The following is a 20,002-nucleotide window of genomic DNA, read 5'->3' as shown; positions in this document are numbered from 1 at the left end:
TAAGAAACCATCAGACTTTAAGGGCAGAAATATCTACTTCCTTACTATACCTAGCAATAGCAATTTAAACTATGGGGAGAAGCTTCTAGAAGTTGTCTCCTCCACTCTCTTCCCCTTCTGCACCCTCCAGTCCACTGACCCAGACCTAATCTTCCCTGTGCCATCAGCACTTGCTGACCGCTTCGCATATGCACCGACAATAAGTCTTTTCCACATCATCAGACACAACTATCTGACCTTCTCTACTATTCTGACAATGGGCTGGCTCACCTGATAATAAAAATGATTACCTACTGACAAGTCAGCTGTGATAATTGTATTGCTGGTACCATTCCATGCACATTGTTTTAATTAAAGTGAATACGACTATGCAACTGAAAGGCGTCTGTTGCAGGGCATAAGAATTCCCTGAGTTCTGTGTTTAAAGCCTTTGAGAGCACATGTGCTCCATACCCAGAGTTCTGTAGATCACAACTGTCAAAATCCCAAAGGATTCCATTAAGTTTTTAACAGCACCTGTTACAAAATAACATCACCAACTAATGTGATTAACACAAGAGAACATTCTGAAACCAAAAGTTATTTTCTTAAAATGCAGAAATGGAAAAATAAGGAATCCCTTCAAAAGTATTTGGCTGAATGAAGGGTTAATTCTTCATGGGAGAGCATGAGTTCATTTCCACTTAAAGTATTTTACGTAATGTTACACTTTTACACCGTGTCTTTTCATTTCTTTGTGAAGAAGGTGGAGCTGAACAAATTATACTGGTATATAAAAATGTTAATAATACTAGATTCTGCTAAGGGAAACACTTTTTTTTTCTTGACATAGTTATCATTTGATAACTTCCTGGTAAAATTCTGTATAACTAATGGGCCACAGCTCTGCGATTGAAGAGTTGCACTTGTACGGCCTCTAGGGGTCAGCATAACTCGAAGGAAGAGCAAGGGCTGCAAACAAAAAAAACCAAGGATTTGCAGGTTCTGAGGATGACAGAGCAGTGGAAGGTGGTACGAGAGGTAACCCATGAGGATGAGGACAAAGGAAGTCGACTCTACAGCCAGTCCACACAGCGTTCCTGTTTGTGTTCAACAGAAACTTGGGGACCCAGATCATTGAATAACATGTTGCCTATCACATAAACTCCCTTGAAACCACTGGCAGTACTTTACGATTCCCTTCCTATGTACTGAAAGCCATTGACTTTTTCTTAAATGTCTGTTTTGGCACTTTGGACTTAGACATTTGAGATGTGAGAGTTGAGCACCACAAATTGGCCCTCCCCAAAGTTATGGTTTTTCAATTCGAACTGATTATTTAAAGGCTAGAATGATTAGAGGGGCTGGCTTGCCCTCTCTCTGAGATACAAAATGGTGGATTTTATTCTTTTTACCTATAAACCATTTAATACTAACCCTGCAGAAGTATGGTGATTATAATCATACATTTTGGGAGGAACTTATTAACAAAACTTGCTGCCAGTACGCTGCCTCTCACTCACTACACGATATCAATCTCAGAGATATTCAAAGTGCTGAAATCGAAGGAGGGGTGATTAACAGCACACCTCGTTTTTACTTCCTGGTATATTTCCCTGTGCCTCTGGACAATACTCTTGGGGACCACAGCTGAAATATGATTGTCTGCCTTAGTTGATGACTACTATGTGGTGAGCATTTAGCAGTGTTGGCAATCATTTATGCTACAGGAGAAAGAGCATTGTTACTTTTCCCTTCCTTTAAAAGGAGTGGAAGAAACAGCACTTGGGCAGTTCAGACACAGTTTTGGGGCATAAGAAAAGAAATCATTTTCTATTCCTTGCAAACTTTGATTTGCAAAAGAACACCAGAAGCTAAAAGCCTTGTTGATTTATCATGTGAAGCAAAGGGTAATTTTTCTCCCCTTGTTATGCTTTCATATAATCATGTTCACTGCCTGTATGGGTGGCATTAAAGAATTTCTGAATACAAATAATAATTTCTTGCTTTCAACCTTCATAATTCACATCGGCAGGCACCCTGCTGGGCAGTGATGCCTCCTGCCAGTGACGCTCAATCTTTTTTGCACACCACTTATCTGCCTCTCGCAGCTGCGAGTTCCATTGATCGCAATACCTGCAGGATAATGCGCCCGTAGGCGTTCTTCAGCAGATTAACCACATCCGCGTGAGACAGCCCATCCAAAGGTTGCCCATTAATGCTGACAATCCGATCTCCAACCTGAAGGTACAAAAGTGGGAGAAAAATCACTATCATTAAGAAAAATTAAATTTGAGAAGAATGCTTAAAATTCTTTGTAAGTCATATTTCCCATTTGTGGCTATTGTGAAGATTCTGTGTCTCTATTGTGTATGCATGTTCCAGAAGCATGAGGAATTTTTATGGTTTTCCCCAAATACAGACCAATCAGAGAAACAAGAAAGGGGTCAGATTTGATTATTAAAAGGCCCGGCAGGCCACCTTTGTACCTTGGTAATGGTAATGGTGCATACATCCATTTGCCAGTAATAGTGGGGTGCACAAATTACCTGTTCAATAAAGCTCTATTGAGGAAGCCAAATGTTTTCTGCTTTATTTTTTCTACCTAAGTTAAGATTAAGGAGCGATGGGGGAAAAATTCATAAGGATGTTGATTCTTTTGGTGGAAGGAAGAGTCCAAGGTCAAATCTCTCAGGTGAAAATCAATTTTGGGTGGAATGAGGTGCTAAAAATGATATGGGAGGCTTTGCAAATGAGCTGCAATTTCTTCTTTCACTGAGAAGCTTTGACACAAATGATACTATTTTTATATGTTAAGGGACATAATGAATTTCAGGTATAAACTTTCTCTAATGCATTTTGCCCTCAGTGTGGGTCTCTGAGAGCTGCTGGAATTCCAGTTTTAAACACAGTGTCCCTAGCTGCCTTGGCCTCTCCCACCCACCACATCACATGCTGAGAGCACTTCACCATCCCCTTTGTTTACTTTAAGCTTCTGTGTACGTGCGGCCACACCGCTGGCCTGAATCATGGCAATAAATATTGGGATATCTCCTAAGGGACTTCCTTTTCCTCCAGCAATACTGATTCCAAGGGCATCGCTGAGCTCCTAAAAAACGAAGGAAAACAAGGCTTATTTATATGTTTAACAAAGAGCACAACCTGACTGTCCCCAGATAGCTGTTGAATAAAATCCCTCCATGATGCAGGAGGCTAGGGTAACCTAGGAGTTAACCATAGCGCCTTTGAAGTCAGAAAGACCAGTGTTTCAGCTCTTAATTAGCTGGAGTACTTAATTAGCTGGGGGTGCTAAAGAAGTTCCTTAACCTCTTAGAGTTTCCATCCCTACGCATAAAGTGGGAAGAAAACCACCTACCTCACAGTGTTGATCTGAGGATTAAATAAGGTGATATAGTGCAGTCCTGGCCCACAGAAAGGGCTCAGGAAAAGGCAACAGGAGGAGTAAAAACAAAAAAAACAAAGAAAAACAACCCTATGCTACTGCTCAGTTTAGTGGCCAATTTTGATGCAGACTTGGCAAGTATGTCCTCATATGGTGTTTACAATTCAATTACTGCACATCTCATGCTCTTCTGGGTGTGAACAAACACACTTGGCTCTGGAAGAGCTGCAGGACTATGCTAGAACAAAGGATCTTTGAAGACACCCACTGTAGTGAGTACAGAGTTTGGAGAGAGAAGTAACATGCGACCGAAAATGTTCTCTGAGATTATGAGATGAGGCAGTTTTGTTCACTCCAACCCTGGTGAAGAGATTCTGGCCTTTGTGCAGGTTTCCCCCACATTTATATCCCAGGGTTAACATTTTAAAAATCACTAAAAGAATAAATGACAAGTTCCAGTTTCAGCATGGTGGCGTACACACTCTATAGCATCCTTCTCCTACTGATGAAAATGAAGACCTCTTGTCAAAATTTAAAGTACAACTACCTGAGACTTCTGAAAAGTAAAGAAACTCAAAGAAATTGTGGTGGAGACCCAAAACTTGGAGAAACGACAGCAGAGGGTGTATTTCCCAGTTGTTTTCCTGGCAGCTTTGTCCTGAAGACAAGACCCAGTCAAGGAGCTGTCAAGGTGGGGCAAACTGCTAAAACTTTGATGTTAACTCCCATCTTTCTGGTCAGAGGAACCAGGAAAAGGAGCCCTGATGGCTGGAGAATGAAGGAAGAAAACTAGAGTAGAGAGAGTCAGAGAGGGGGATCCTGTCCCTCTGTGAGTGAATCCACAGAATTCTCAGGTTCAGTCTAAGCCACGCCTATGAGGGACAGACCCACACTCGGGAACTGAACTGAGTTTTGAACCACCACTTACAAAAGGTGACATAACTTGCAGTCTGAGTCTAACTGGGTGGATTCCTGCTAAAACATAAACATCAGCATTCTTCAGAGTCTACACAGCATAACATTCACCAGGGCTGGGAAAAACCCCTAAGTTACTCAACATGCAAAGAACCAGTAAAATGTGATCAATTTCTTGTTAAGTTTTTTCAAATATGCAGGACAGTTTATAGCCAAGATGATACCATTGTCTGGTGGGGTTCTCAATTTATGTAGATGTAAACATATGACAACAATGACATAAATGTTAGGGGAGTGGTTGCAGAAAAGGGACCTACAGGGTTGCAAGGCTTCTGCAGTTTTACCTGATCACTTAAAAACATACACAGGTTAGTGAGTTTCAATTTGACCTCGATAAAGTTGGACAAAGGAAAAAGAACAAAATGACAACAACTTTAATATTCTGTTTTCCAAAGTGTTTCTGTCTAGCTTCTATTTTCTGAATGCATCAATAGTAAAACCCTACATGCAAATGGTAAGATGTGTTTCATTATAAAGTTTCTGCTCGGACTGTATGTGGGAGAACAGGGTGGGTAGGAGCAGGCCTTTTTCTAAAAGCCTGTGAAAACAAGCAGCTGAAATGACTAAGGAAACATAAAATGATATGTTATAAATCTTGGAATGAGGAGAAATTTATGGAATAATTCGGCTTTGTTCAAATCCATTGTGATGTTTCCTTAATTTATCCATAATTATGCACATGTTGGTACATTTAACTTCCTCATACGAGGAACATTTGAGTTGCCACTCTGGTGGAAAGATACTGGGAACAAATAAGGCAGATTTAGTCAAAGCTGTAGTTAATAATAATGAATTCCTGGACATTCATGATGAACTAGGTACTATGCTAAGTATACTGTATGCATTACACCACACTTAATCCACACAACAAGATTTACCTTGTGATGTAAGGGTTATCACCCCCAATCTACAGATAAGCAAATTGAGGTTAAGTAACTTGACAAAGGTCATAGAGCTAATAAATGGTAGAGTGTCTTTAAACACAACTATAATTGAGTCCAGAGAACTAAGTTAAGCTGGATATCACTTTATTGAAGTTGATCCATGATTACAACAAGGTCATAAGTTTTTTCACTATTGCTTGAATCCCAAATTTAATGGTAAGAATAAGCAAAATAAAACTGCTTGCTAATATTCTGGATATCACACAGGAGTCTGAAAAATCGCACAGGATTATCAGGAGTCTGAGAATCAGGATTTGACAACTTTATGAACTGAAATGCATTTTACACAATCTTCTCAGAAGGGCAATTTGGCATTATATATAAAAGCCCTTAAACAAGTGTGGATTTTGACTCAACAGTTTCATTTCTAAGAATTAATCCTAAAGAAATCACCCATGATATGAGCCAAAAAGAAAATACAAAGTCATTTTGTTATAAAAGATGGCGAAAGTTGAGAAATATGCTAATTGTTTAATAAGACGACATTGGTTAAGAAAAATTATAGCACATTCATACAATGGAATACTATGTAACTGACAAAAATCATACCATCTGCTGTCAAAAAATATTCACATGGCTAAAAGTCCATGCTTTAAAGCAAAAAAGACAAGCTACAAGAGTATGTCTAATATGATACCATTTTTTGTTTTTTAAAACTTAAACACAGTGCACAAAATGAAGTGAATGTGGTGCACCAAAAAGTTCACAGTGGTCATGTATGTGCTTTACTATATTTTCATAAGGCTGCTTGTGTTACATAGACCATATACTGCCTTCAGTAACTTAAAAGAACACACTAACAATACAATATATTGTATTGAGGGAAAGATGTACATATTATGTAACACAAATTAGAAAAAAAGCAAAATAACTGACTTACCCTGATTATCTCAATGGTCCTTAGTCCCACATCTGTGCCTATGAAGAAACAACAAATTAACTTTTTAAAAGTAAGAGACAATATATTTAGGATATAATATTGTCCCATGAAAATGGTATCATTTTCTAGGTCTTTCAGGAGGGAATACTGAGGCAAGCAGGCATTATACCCTTTCTCAAAATTCAAACTGGTGACTATCAATCAGGGGTTATATCCTCTATTTTAAACAAGTCCTCTCTGTTTGAGATAGATGTGGCCATAATCATTTGGTCTGACAAAAGCTGATGGCCTGTAGCAGCCGCTGCCTGGAATATGGTGATTAAATGGCTTGGAGGGTGAGCCATTTTTGTTTCACTGAACATTTTTCCACCTCAAAGATAACCTTACCCAAGGAAAGGCTTAAAAAGATGCCTTCCCCACCCCACCCATGATGGGATATGCACTTCTGACCTTCCTCGAGGGACCTGTAATTTTAAAATTTTCTCTCTGGAAATGGTTTTACTTTATGAAGTACTTTAGATTTCCGCTTTTCTCTTTTTCATGTGTAAAGTTAAAGGCACATTCGAAAAATGAATCTCTATGGCTTTCCTTCCTTTAGAACAGGCCTTTCAGAAAGCTTGGGGCTTATGTGGCCATGTTCAAAGATATAAAAATATTTTTGCTGTACACCTGAAACTAACACAATATTGTAAATAAACTATACTCCAATAAAAATTAAAAAAAAATTTTTTTAATTGGGTAACAGGATCGTTTTGCTGAGGGTGTGTCTCAAGTAATACCTGAGTTTTTTGGGGAAGGATCCAAAGCTCTTTTTGTGCCGACCAGGTTTTGCAGGCTGGTGATAACAGGAGCAAGGGAAGGATGAAGGCTGCTGTGTGTGCTGTGCTGACTCTGCTGAAAAGGAAACTCAGTGGTCAGTCTTAGAAATTCATACTTATTACTACTATTTTACTTACTGAAGTAACCATAACCATGTAATAGAAAATTCTGTGGAGGCCAGAAAAGAAAACGAAAATTACTCACACTCCCTCTCTTATCACCCTAAACAATCCCATTTAACATTTGCTCCACTGCTTTCTCCATTATATGTGCTTTTATATGTGGTTTCAATCATCAAGGTAGAAAACGTGCAGTAATTTCAGCTTTTTGTGCTCCACATGAAATCAGAAACATTTTCCTAGCCTGTTACAGTGTTTACATATGATCAGTTAATGACACTAAGTGTCATTTGGGACTACAGGCAACATTTATTTTCTTTTTGTCTAAATTACTGATCTATTTTGCTAAAACAAATATAATAAAATCTAGATTTATAGGAACTTGATCAAATAGAACCCTCAACTGTAAGAAAAAGCAGTAAATATCAGGGGAATATATTATTTTAGGAATATTAAAAATTTTTTTCCTCAAAGATTTTCCTAGAGTTGGTAATAATTCAGCTCAATCTGTTATACCTCCATTACTGTCATTTTTAAATAAACCTAATGTTTATTTAAATAAATTTAGATAATGTATAGTCATGTTTGGTTAGTGGCTATTCAATGAAAATCATATGCAATGAAAATCATATGCACAGTGAAGGATCTTTCCAATGCAGAAAATAATGACACCACTAATGAATAAAGAATTTTTTCTACCGAATTCTCATGGTTATGCTTTAACTGCCTCAAAATTTTGAGGTAAACCTAAGACCATAATTATTACCTGACAAATTATAATTTGATCCATTTCCTTAGTATGATGAAAGTTGTTTAATATTTTAACATTCCTTAAATATGAAAAATTTCAAATATACAGAAAAGTTGAATGATACAGTAGACACACCACCTAGATTCCACAATTAATATTTTACTATTTTTTTGTTACATATCTATTCATCACTCAATTTGCCTTTAAAAAAAATCATTTCAGAGTAAGTTACAGACATCAGTACACTTCACAATGGATATATATATAAAGGAGTGTTTTTATGTTTTTCCTGAAAGGATATGATTTAAATCAATGGTGCTATAATAGATAACTACTCAGAAATGAGGAAGTACAGCATATTATAACCTTTGCCTAAACAAAATCTCAGAACATTGTGTTTGTCAAGGCCTTTAGAAATATGAACTTTGCCTGGCAGTGCTCCCTCAGTTATCTGAGGAAAAGATTTCTCAAGTGTTTTTACCATTATACATTTTCCTCTGCAGAGTAAAGATAGCCTTTCCTGGTTGGTAGGAAAACACTTTTTTTAAAAAGAGCCTTGGTAGCCCCATGGCTAGAAGATCCCTCTTAATGAACCCACTTTCTCTAGGCCAAGTCCACGAGTTAAAATTCTCCTAAACCCTCAAAAGGAGGCATCTGTCTCCCTATCTTATAATTGCCCAGAAGGAAATCTGTGCCCCTAGAGAGTCCTGACTGCTTTAAAAAGGTTTGGAGGGGAAATGTTTGGGAATGAGTTCCTCTTTTTCTCCATCTGGGTCATGGGCTGATATTCAATTCTTGAAGATGGAGGACACTTCCTTTTCACAGCCTGCTACAAGCCTTCTTCCCATTAGCTACATATAAGTACAGACTCTCATATCATCTAGGTCATAATTTTAAGGACAAAGTAAGGATAAAATATATTTTCTGCTTTGCTTAAAATTGAATTAAACTTCTACCCTCTGAAATAAAAATTCTGTGCAAAGAGGTTAAAGAAAAGTAATTGATACTTCATCCCAGGTTTCTGAAATATGACAGCTCACATGTACATAACAGATAAATGGTCATGGTGGGTTTTTGACCTTTAATAATAGAGCCTCTAAATTTGTTAGTTTTGTATTTAACCTGAGTGTAAACTTTATTCATCACTAAGATGCACATATACATTCCTCAAGGACAGAAATCCAGTTCTACCTACCACCTCACCTGTCAGTCCAAAATTTTCTTAAAACACTGGAATTCCTTGTACCCCTTTGTGCCTTTGCCTATGCTACACCCTCTGTCTGGGATACCTTTTCTCTCTTTTCAGTCTATCAAACTCCTTTTGGAGTGAGACCCAATTGAACCCCTTCTGTGTTGCCCTCCCTTACTCTTCAGGAAGAAAAATTTTGTCTCCAGTACTGTTCATTCTGCATTCTAACCCCTATGTACAATAGGGCTTCAATGAAATCACTCAAGTTGAATCTTCCATTAAGGAAGAAGCCAAGACAACTATTTTGCATCTCAAGTTCCCACTTTTGATACAAGTCTGGTCAGAGTCCTCACCAACTACTGACCTCTAGAATCCTACTGCACCACTGTCTCTTAGTACACATGATATTTGCTGCCCATTACATAAACCAGAAATGCAAAAAATAAAAATAAAATAGTTCCAAACTTAACATGATATTTATTGGGTTTGATTGCTCTAATGATTATCTAAAACAAGCCAGCTAATCTGTGAACCTATCTGAACAATGTTGTTTTTTCTTCACTCATTTTCTAACACCAATGAGGCAAAAGGGGCAGCTAACTTAATTCTAGAAGCACCTGTGTGCTAACCATAAAATCAGAACATCATCTAAACAAAGGCCTTGGAGTGGCTTTAAGGAAATTAGGAAGGAGACCAAAAGTCATGCTTTTAACCTCAAACAAAGGCCCATCTAATAACCCACAAAAGGGATTGGGGGTCACATGTAAGTTTCTATAGTTTCATTATGTACCAAGTGGGACTTAACATATCATCTACCGTCTTGATTTTGTCAGCCACTACAATGAAAAAAGAATACAGTGAAATATACTTTGTTGAAAAAAAAGTGGCACTTATATCAGCCTTGCAAATAAACATGAGATGTTTGCTAACCCACAAAATATCACCCACTAAGGCCTCCCTCCCACAGGAGAACCCCCTCCCCCCACTTTGCTCTCCCAGGAATATACCATTAATTGCTCTCAGCATGTGTGAGTGGCTATTCACAAGTTAACTTTATAGAATATTTAATTGAATGAATAGAACAATGTTGTGCTAATGAGGGTCAAATTGCCACCAGATGTTACTGCTCTCTTTTTTTAAATAAACACAGCTGTGTACATGCAATGCCTAGGCAATATAGAACTAATAGTGGGAGAGAAAAGGGGTTCTAAGAAAACATATGCAGGCAATAAAGGAGAGAAAAATCTAGGGATTAATGAATTCCCATCCCACCTTTCACTTTTTATTTCAAACACATTAAAGTACACCGAACTTGGTGTTGTGAAAATGCTGTATATTACACATTATTTCCAAACAATCATTTATGAAATGGGGAACTTCCTCCCAATTGGGACAGATGAGCCAGTCTAACGGGACACCATCAACAACCTGACTGTTCTGTGATGTCTTCCTCGAGGAGGTCCAGGAACCAGCTCGGAGTCTTCCAATCTCTAGCTGCACAAGCCCCTGTGCACACTTGGGAAGACAAGAAAAGAACAGAGGTGAAAAACAGTAGGATTTGTGTTCTAAATTCTCATGGCACTGCCTCCACTCCTCTCTCTGCAGCCAAGAACTGTAAATGGCTGATGAAGGCTGCAGGTAGAAAGGAAATTCAGTTATCAAAAAAATCACACAAGGTCACAAAAATGTATCAGCTCAATGCTATTCATCTCATGATTTTGTGACTTCTTTAAACACGTTAAAAGGATTACATTTCAATTCACCTCCTTTCTCTTCCTTTTCCCTTCTGATGAAAGCATTTGCGAGCAGTAAAATGATTAAGAAAAAGTGGTGAAAAGGTGGACAGAAAAATCAAACACAGAGGTAATCTAATACAAGTCCTCTCTTGAGTAATAACTGATAGTTGACTATTTTAGGAAAGCAGGATTTTAAAATAAGATTCATTTATCTTTGCAAAAGCTCCTACAGCTATAGTATTTGTGAAACAGAATAAGATACACCTGGTTATAGCTGAATGGCAATTTACAAGGATTTTTATTAACCAGTTTCTTCCAAGGGAGGTAGGGTCCATGTGGCAGAGACACTTGGAAGGGAACCTTGAGCCTTAGTCTCCCGGCAACTTCAGTGAGAGACAGTTTGGGTGGCAGGAAAACCCCTCAAGGGCAGCTCTGTGATCTTGGGCATGCCATTCTACTTTCTCAGACTTCACTGTGAGATGAAGGGCTTGGTCTTTAACAATCTTTAATGTTCCTTCAAGCAATAAATGCTGGATTTGATGAATTCATGTTAATATAGCCCAAGAGGGAGGAGGATACATTTTGTGACTCCAGGAGAATCTGTCCCATCAAATGCATTTAGAGGACAATTGAGGATACTTGGAATTCTCACAAGTATGAAAAACTAGCTTAAATCCCCAAATAGGGTTCCCTTCAATCCTGTTAGTCAGTATAATAGCTTTCTTTTAGAGCTATTCCCAATTGGTTAAAATAATCAGATATTAGGTCTCTAGTAAAAAACTAGAATCAGCATAAAATTCAACACATTTTATAAACAAGCCAGATTAGAACCGTTCCCATTGGACTTGAGTTATACCAGCCACGCAGAAAGCAGCTAGGGACTCACCTTGAGGATAGTGGCCACTGTTTCCTGGGAGGCACTTCTCATGTCCTCCCCATTCACAGATAAGATCTGGTCTCCCTGAATCAATCTCCCATCAAGGTCTGCGGCTCCACCTTTCACGATGTCAGAAATAAACACTCCACTTCCATTTCTGTGAATACCATAAAGCAGTGTAATGGCACAACCTAATATTTCTATATTAAATCTGAGATTACTGATATTCTTCCCAAATGATAAACCTCAGAGTGCTTGCCCTTTAAATAGCTTATACCTATTTACGCTGCCTGTAATATTCACTTTCATTGGCCCAAGGGCATAATTTCTGCAAGAGGATAATTTTAGTGAAATAAAATGGAAATACACTTTAAAAAGTAGAATTAAGTACTATTAAAACATACAGGTTATTTCCTTAGAGATCAGCTCAATTATTATCATATGATCTATTTCTAGTCTCTTTCTCACTCTCCCTCTCTTTCCTTGCCTTCATTACTTTAAGGTTTTAATTATATTTATTTATTTGATGAATAAATAAATGTCTCAAAATTCAAGAGGTTAAAAAGGGGGAGGGAGTTCACCTCTCACCTCTGTTCCCGTCCCCAAGTTTCCCTCTCAGAGGTAACCAATGTTACTCATTTCTTGGGTATCTCCAAGAGATATTCTGTGTATACGTAAGCAAATGCATGTGGGTATAGTACACATGCTTGTAAATGGATATACATGCACATACACTCCTTTTTTCCCTCCAGTTTTGTTTTCTTTAACTTTGCTTTTTTCACTTAATACCTTGGCAACTGGTCTTTATTAGCACTTGGAGCTTCCTCAATGTTTTCTTTCTATGGCTACATACTATTCTATGAATGTTCCTTAATTTCATTTATTAGTAAACTATTGGTGGACATATATCAGTAGGTTATTTCCATTCTTTAGCTACTGCAAACTATGTGCTGTGAATAACATATCTACAAGCATATCGTTAGGATAAATTCCTAGTCATGGAATTGTTAGGCAAAGAATTGTGAACTTTGAGAGCTTATACATCTTATCTTTTTTTTTTAAAGATGAACTCATTCTAGCTCAGATGGGTTTTTGTTTTTTTATTTTATTTATTTATTATTTTTGGCCGCGTTGGGTCTTCGTTGCTGTGCATGGGCTTTCTCTAGTTGCGGTGAGCAGGGGCTACTCTTCATTGCGGTGCATGGGCTTCTCATTGCAGTGGCTTCTCTTCTTGTGGAGCTCGGGTTCTGGGCACATGGGCTTCAGTAGTTGTGGCATGCGAGCTCAGAAGTTGTGGCACACGGGCCGCAGCATGTGGGATCTTCCCGGACCAGGGCTTGAACCTGTGTTCCCTGCATTAGCAGGCAGATTCTTAACCACTGTGCCACCAGGGAAGTCCCTACGTCTTATCTTTTATAATGAAAACTTTTGTGCTAAGGAATGTAAATGTTCCTTACAAACTCAATCTAAAATGCTGGTGTTGTATGAAGATTATTTCATCAATCCATTCCGAGACAATAAAGGAAAAACCATTACTCTAAATGGAATCTTTCCAGGCACGTGTATCACAGCAAGAAAGCAAACTTCAACATGGGCTCTGTTAGTTGCTCTGTACCCAGATGTCCACTGAGTTTGCTTAGAAATATGAGTCTTAGCTCCTTTGTTTCGTAATGCATTTCCAAATTGACGGTTTTATGGTGCTGAAGTAAAAAAGAGATCATGAGAGCACAGTACGTGGCGCAAAAAGTGCTCAAAAATGGTAGCTAGTATCTTAGTAACAGCTTGGACTGCTGGAAAAAACCACTAGGCTAGTCATCAGAGGTCTGTGAGGGCACATGACACAATATATATAAAACCAACTTCAATTCTTCCTAAGAATATGTTTGATGCCATTTAAGGCTATATTGGGGTGTCACATGAAAATCCTGCAGCCCTTTTGGAATAAATACACACTAGATATCTAAAGCCAGTAAACTGTGTAAGCTAGAATTGCAGTTTCAAAATCTTACTTACTTCTCTAACCTGTTAATATTATTCTGGAGTAATTACTGCAATTCCTATCACACGGGTAAGCAGCAAAAATTTCAAAAGAGTAGCCTAGCCACGAGGATCTACCTACATTTTTGCTGCAAGCTATTATTTTGGGGACATCTGTCTTAATAGAAAACTATAGTCATGAAGAATCTGTCTGTCGACTATGTCAACTCAGCTAGTCTCAGGAACTACTCAACTAGTTTAAGTTAAGAGAGTACGAAATTAACATGGTACTCTATGGCAAAGCAATTTTCCTAACCCAACATTGTATATATAAATCTCTTTCTTGATATCAGCTGTTTCTTGGGTATGGTTGCTTTAATTAACCCCTGCAAGCCTCAGATCTAAGTGACTCCAAGTTGAAAGAACCTTGGAAACTCTGTTCTTACTCTCCCTGGGCATAAAAGTCTGAACAGTCTGGGTTGACTGGGCTTAGAGTTCTATCTTTATATGACACATTTTTGGGTTAAGATCTTGCTCAGAAACATGACTTATCTCATTCAAGTATTCATAAAAATGTTAATTTTAGAAATCATATCATTAGTTTATACTAAGCTTTATCTTTCAGTGTTTATAGACTTTAGCCCCTAAAACTCCAAAGGAAGGAGGCCAATCAATCCTGACCTTCACAGCATTTCCTTACCGCTTCCCAACGATGCTCAGGCCCAGGCCTCGGCCAGCCTTCTTCTGCAGATCCACGGGAAAAACCTCCAAGTTCTCCTCATCCCTGTAGTACGCCTCGTCTCTATACACCACCAGTCGCACCTTCTGGGGGGTCTGCCTCAGGGCTGTGATGGCTTCTTCGTGGCTGGCGCTCCGCAGGTCAATCCCATTAACCTGGAACGACGGGCATCCAAGATGCGCTGCTGACAGCAGAGGCCTCTCTGTCTGGGGGAGCTCCTTGACCAACCAGTGAAAAACCTCCAGAAATGTCCAGCCATTCCCAAAGCACACAGGGAGTGACCACTAGCAGTCATAGCTGCTTCAGATACAAAGGCCATAATCCTTACACACCCCCACCCCAAATAAGCATAGAGGGTGGGTTAGTACACACGATAATGCAATTTTAGGTGGCCATGAACTTTACTGTGAACTCAACATGAGACAGCAGGGACTACTTGGCTCATATAATTGAGGTCAAAGGGGAAATAAACATTAGTATTTGGTCAGCATTTTTTGGACTCAGTTTGCTGATTGAATTTGACATCCTCACTCTTAATTGCTAACATCATGACTACTTCAGAACAGGCCAGAAGGAAATGAGGAACGGGTATTTCTGACAGTGTCAAAGACTCCCTGAAGTCCACTCATTTGAATCTGTATCTGAGTGAGCATAGACAGGACCATGCATTAGACAGCAGACTATACTGGAAGCAGCACTGAGTAAAACCATGGTCCTGCTTCTAGAAAATCATGTGAATTTGGGCAAGTCATGTAAACTCTATGAGCTTCCATTTCCTTGTCTGTTAAATGGCAATCATAGCCAACTTATTTATTTACTTAATAAATGCTTGTGTATTAGCCCTTTATGAGAATTTCCTCATTCAATCTTACACTAACTCTCTGATACTATTACCATTTTACAGGTGAGGAAACTGAAGCATGGAGAGGTTAAGTGACTTGACCAAGGTTACAAAGCTAGTACATGGAGGAGCCACAATTTGAACCCAGATTATCTTTCCACCCTTAGTCTCTATACCATGCTGCCTCATCTTATTCTTAGAATGGGTTTTTGGAGTTCCCTGCCACAGCAAAAATCAAGTATTGATATTGGTAACTCAATTTGACACAAGGGGGAAATTAAGAGGCAGAGTAGCCCAGGCTCAAATGAAGGGAATCATGGGTCACTTCTTCAAGGTCCCAGCTAGGAAAAGAGCCAAACCAAGGGAAGGATGGGCCCAGACCATGGCCAGGTGGATGATAGAGTTCTCTCAAGATGTTGGTTTCAGTCTGTGTTTTGGTCCATCCCTGGGTGTCCTGGGCAGGTCAAACCTACCTCTGGACCTCCATTCCTTCATCTGTACAATGAGGGGCTGGTCTAAGGCTCTTCCAGTTCTAACATTCCAAAGACTCAGGACTCATGCATAAAGAATGGTTACAGAGAAGGGAGAAGAGAAGAATGAGCCCTTCTTGGAGAAGGTGACTTCTGAGCTATTATTTAAAGCTGATGCTATGAGTCAAGAAATTGTTTAAAAGCCTAATTTTCAAGCTGGTCTTTCTTTTCTGGTATATCTTGGTGGGTCTGTGAACTCACTTAGATTAATTACACCCAGAATAAGTGTTTAAGCAGGGGTTTTGGATTAGATGGAATTCGGTTTGAATGCTGATTTTAACTTACTACGTGAAACCTTACATAGATTACTCAAGGCCAGCTTCAACTCTGTCTTCCACAAATTGGAGATAATAATAATAACAATAATCATAATATCCATGTAGTGTTGTGAAGATTAAATGAAATAAACCCTGTAGTACATTCGGCACAGGGCTTGGCATACAGTTAAGCTTGACAGAAGTTAGGAATTGATATTTTTAAAAGGAATTGAAGTAACTGCAGTCAGGGCTGTATTTTCTCAGTGCCAGCATTCACTGTTACTTTAGGCGCAGGAATGCACTTCAGGCCCACAAATGCACTTTCATTGTTTGTGAGGTAAACCCACAGACAAAGGGGAAAAGAATGTCTCCAGAAAATGTGGTCTGAGCTGATTATTTTCCTGTATTCCAATAGATGGCACACAAGACCACTTCTGCTACTCAACTGAAAAAAAGTTACCTCCGTGATTGAAGGTGAATTCTCTAAGCCTCTAAAATACCCTTTGAAAGGCCCTAACAATTATGCTTTTAATTAAAAGCATTGTCATTAACTCTAATATTACAAAAGCAATTCACACTAAATGCCAGCATCAAGATGTCTGCTCAAATCAAAGTGATCTGTTCCAAGTTCACAGTTTTCATTTTCTCCTCTGCTTATCAAGAGACACCATTAAATGCACCAATAATTGTAAGAGAAATATTGCTGTGTGGCTAGAATATTGTGCAGTGATGTATTACCTTAAGTGCCTTACATAAGCACCAGATGCATTATTTAGAACATTGATTGTAGCGGGGTAGGAGTGGTAATAGCAGGGTTCCCTATTTGAGAAGGGCCATAGGGAGCCCCAGTTGTCAATGGGAGTATATCATGTCCCTTGGGGCGGACAGGCATTCGGGGAAATGGGTGAACTGCTGCTTTGGAAGGAAAGAATAACCAAAGTAGGACAGCAGTTCCTCATTATTTTACCCCACAGGGAAAACCAGGCATTAGCCCTCTACTCTTTCTTCTCCCACTTGCACAAAAATAGAAGGGGATAATGGGAATAGGTGTAGGGTAAGAGGAGGGTCTGAACCTTTAAAAAGAACCAGAAAGAAGACAGTCCATGTTAATCACAGAATCATAAATCTTACCAGACTAAAAAATTATTTGACTATATCTTTGTAAGCAAAACCTGGCTTGTACTCATTTAACATGAAGATAGTATAAAACCATGGAAGGCCAGCCTGCACCATGCAGAGGACTCTCATGAGCAGAAAAGCCATTGTTTGGAAAAAGTACAGTCTCAAAATGTATCATCAAAGCTGGCCTGTCTTCTTCTCGAGGCAACCTGCAGGCCCCAGGCTGACTATGTCTCATTATGCATCTGTACAGAGCAGCCACAATTGGAACAAGTTCAAATGTGGAATCTAAAGCTGCTTAGAAGGGAAACATGTTCCTTGACCAACCTGAGAGCTACATTTCTTAACTAAACACACAGTATGCTTTTGTGGACAAGATCCTGTCTGGGGCAAGAGAAGAGCCTGTCTGGCTATCTTTAATGAGAAGGGTCGACCATCCATCCACACTGGGTAATACAATTCGGCCAGATGCCAGGAAATGGTTTAGTTGACCTTTCAAATTCTCCTTGCAGTTAAAACAAATTTGCTTTCTTCATGCTTATCTGTCCTGAGTGTTCACTTATACATGAATATATTTTATGGAAGACAGCAGCTACAGCTGAGGGTCTATTCAATACAGATAGATAAATTAAAATTTTTTCTTTTATTGAGGTATAACTGCTATAAAATAAACACTACATATTTAAAGATTTATACTGTGAATTTATACCTGTGCAAACATCGCCATAAACAAGAAATGCACATATTAGATTTAGTTCCACGTGTCCATTACAGAAAAATTTGTGGGCTTACAAATTATGTTAACTATCAAGACATGTATACATCTGTACTCTTCTGAATATTCAATCTATTCCTCTATAAAGCCAATTATGATAGCACCAGTTAATTAGAAAATCTAGGGAGGAAAAAAAAACCCCTCAAAACTCCTGACCACTAAAAAATGGTGTTGTATGCTGAAACAGTCAAGTCAATTCCCAGAGAGGCTACATTTATTTTTCTAACCTCATACACTTGCATCTTAATGAATGCACTGGGAATATGTCCTAATCCAATGATGAAGCACAGTAAAGGCCTGCAGAGAAACCCTATAACTTGCCCTGAATTTAATTTGCACTCAGCCTGGCCTCTCCTTTAACCCCTTCTTGCCTATGTTTTCTACCTTTAATTATAACTCTGGTCTCATCTTGGGAGGCAGACTTGAACCACCAAAGGGAAAAATAAAATTCTATCATGTCATTCATAATGTGCTACACTAAAGCTGCAAAGCAAAAATGCACATGCCCACCATAAACTGTTAACTATTCAATTAAATTCATCCAATGAAAGAAATAAATGTTGCCTAAAGGTTTCACACCATTGAAAAAGCTCTTTAGTTCCACCTACCAGAATGCCTGGCATTGACTTTCTATTCATCCGTTTCCTAGTTCAGACACTGCCTGCCTTGGCTCTTTTTAAAAGGCTTTAACACCTTTGCTAAATGAGAATCCTTTTAAAAGAGGCAAGTTAAGCATTTCAATTTTTAATAAGTACCATATACCACCTAAAGGAAGAAGATTCTACGTTTTCATCAGCTAGGAAACAAAGGTACCATGGCGTGGACCTCCATTTGACATAAATATACTTATTAGGGATAAGAAAATAATACTTAAAGCTGCAATAAAGTCTTTTAAAATATCAGGTGTGCATGTTTATGTGTGTGTCTATACCTATGTGTTTTTAGAAGGGAATTAAGTAAGGTGGAGAGGCAAAAAATCAAATTGCAATATTATACAGTTTCATTTGATTATAGAACCTTTAGTTGTATTTTCTCCTTTACTTAAAGAAAGTTTTCACAGACAGATTTAGGTTGGTAATCTGTCATGATTCTAATGACAGTTATTTGATGTACATCAAAAAAAAAGAAAAAAGAATGTAGTACATGTTTTGTTACACTGGAAGAAATAATAAGGATATAGTTGAGTAGAAGACAGTGAATAGGTAAACTGACTGTGGATCAAGGTCACTAAAGGAACCATATTTGCTGGTATAAAATGGAATTCATAATCACATACCTCTAATATCTGGTCACCAGCCCAAAGTCTTCCATCTCGGGCTGCTGCCCCCTCTTCATAGACTTCATGTATAACTATAGCATCCTATAAAAAACAAATCCTTATTAATGTATAACCACCATAAATGCTTCCTTAAGCCAGCAACCAAACCATAGGCAGCAACCCATAATTTGCTATTTGTTAATAAAGCCATATTTTATTTGACCTGAACAAAATACAGTTTTGGTATATTCAGAGGTATAATCAATTTTTCCTAAGTTTATTATTTCATTCTTTTAGGACTGGTTTTGCCTAATATTTCAAGTTAAACTTCTCCCATGTGTTTTACTGTTAACTGTGTACACTGCTGCTGTGTATACACTTGAGGTGAACGATGTCTCATTCTTATTTACATTTTATGGTATATTTTGAAACATGGTTTCAGGTATTTATTGGTATTCAAGGATTTGGCATAGAAGTGTGGCCTGATGAAGGGGGCTTGTCAGGCCTCATTACTCAGGCAATGAAAGGTAAGAACTTAGGGGAATGAACTGGCCCTGGAGGACAGAGCATGGAGTAGGAGAAAGGGAATTCACAGACCTAAGTGTAAGACACTGTGGTTTCAAATTCTGACTCTGCCATTGTGTAATCTTGGGCAAATTAACTCCTGAACTCAGGATTCTGAGCCATAGAATCAGGACAGTAGTTAAGGTAGGTAAGGTTTGGTTGAGGAAAGTGTTTCCTGGTTAATGAACTAAAAATTTTGGTTTTTCTTTGACTTAATAACCTTAAACTTTTATCATCATGAAAATAACAAGTACCAATATAAAGGACTCA

At 38.4% G+C, this 20,002-nt stretch overlaps 1 protein-coding gene across 1 annotated transcript in view; it reads right to left on the bottom strand.

The window, feature by feature from the left end:
- Positions 1-20,002, bottom strand: part of PATJ (PATJ crumbs cell polarity complex component) — a gene marked incomplete at its 3' end in the record, with an annotated part of 366,093 nt that overhangs the window by 24,863 nt on the left and 321,228 nt on the right. Inside the window, exons 36-43 of the mRNA XM_079698741.1 lie at positions 19,187-19,270; positions 14,350-14,543; positions 11,682-11,829; positions 10,488-10,574; positions 6,961-7,075; positions 6,182-6,219; positions 2,966-3,088; positions 2,116-2,220 (exon numbers count right to left, since the gene is read on the bottom strand). Of these exons, the coding sequence (XP_079554867.1) occupies positions 2,116-2,220; positions 2,966-3,088; positions 6,182-6,219; positions 6,961-7,075; positions 10,488-10,574; positions 11,682-11,829; positions 14,350-14,543; positions 19,187-19,270 (894 nt within the window). The remainder of the gene's footprint in view (positions 1-2,115; positions 2,221-2,965; positions 3,089-6,181; positions 6,220-6,960; positions 7,076-10,487; positions 10,575-11,681; positions 11,830-14,349; positions 14,544-19,186; positions 19,271-20,002) is intronic.

The sequence above is a fragment of the Hyperoodon ampullatus genome, assembly GCF_949752795.1.
Source record: "Hyperoodon ampullatus genome assembly, chromosome: 2".
Lineage (NCBI taxonomy): Eukaryota > Metazoa > Chordata > Mammalia > Artiodactyla > Ziphiidae > Hyperoodon > Hyperoodon ampullatus.
Note: the sequence above shows the minus strand (reverse complement) of the source record. Positions and strands in the feature narration are given on the sequence as shown.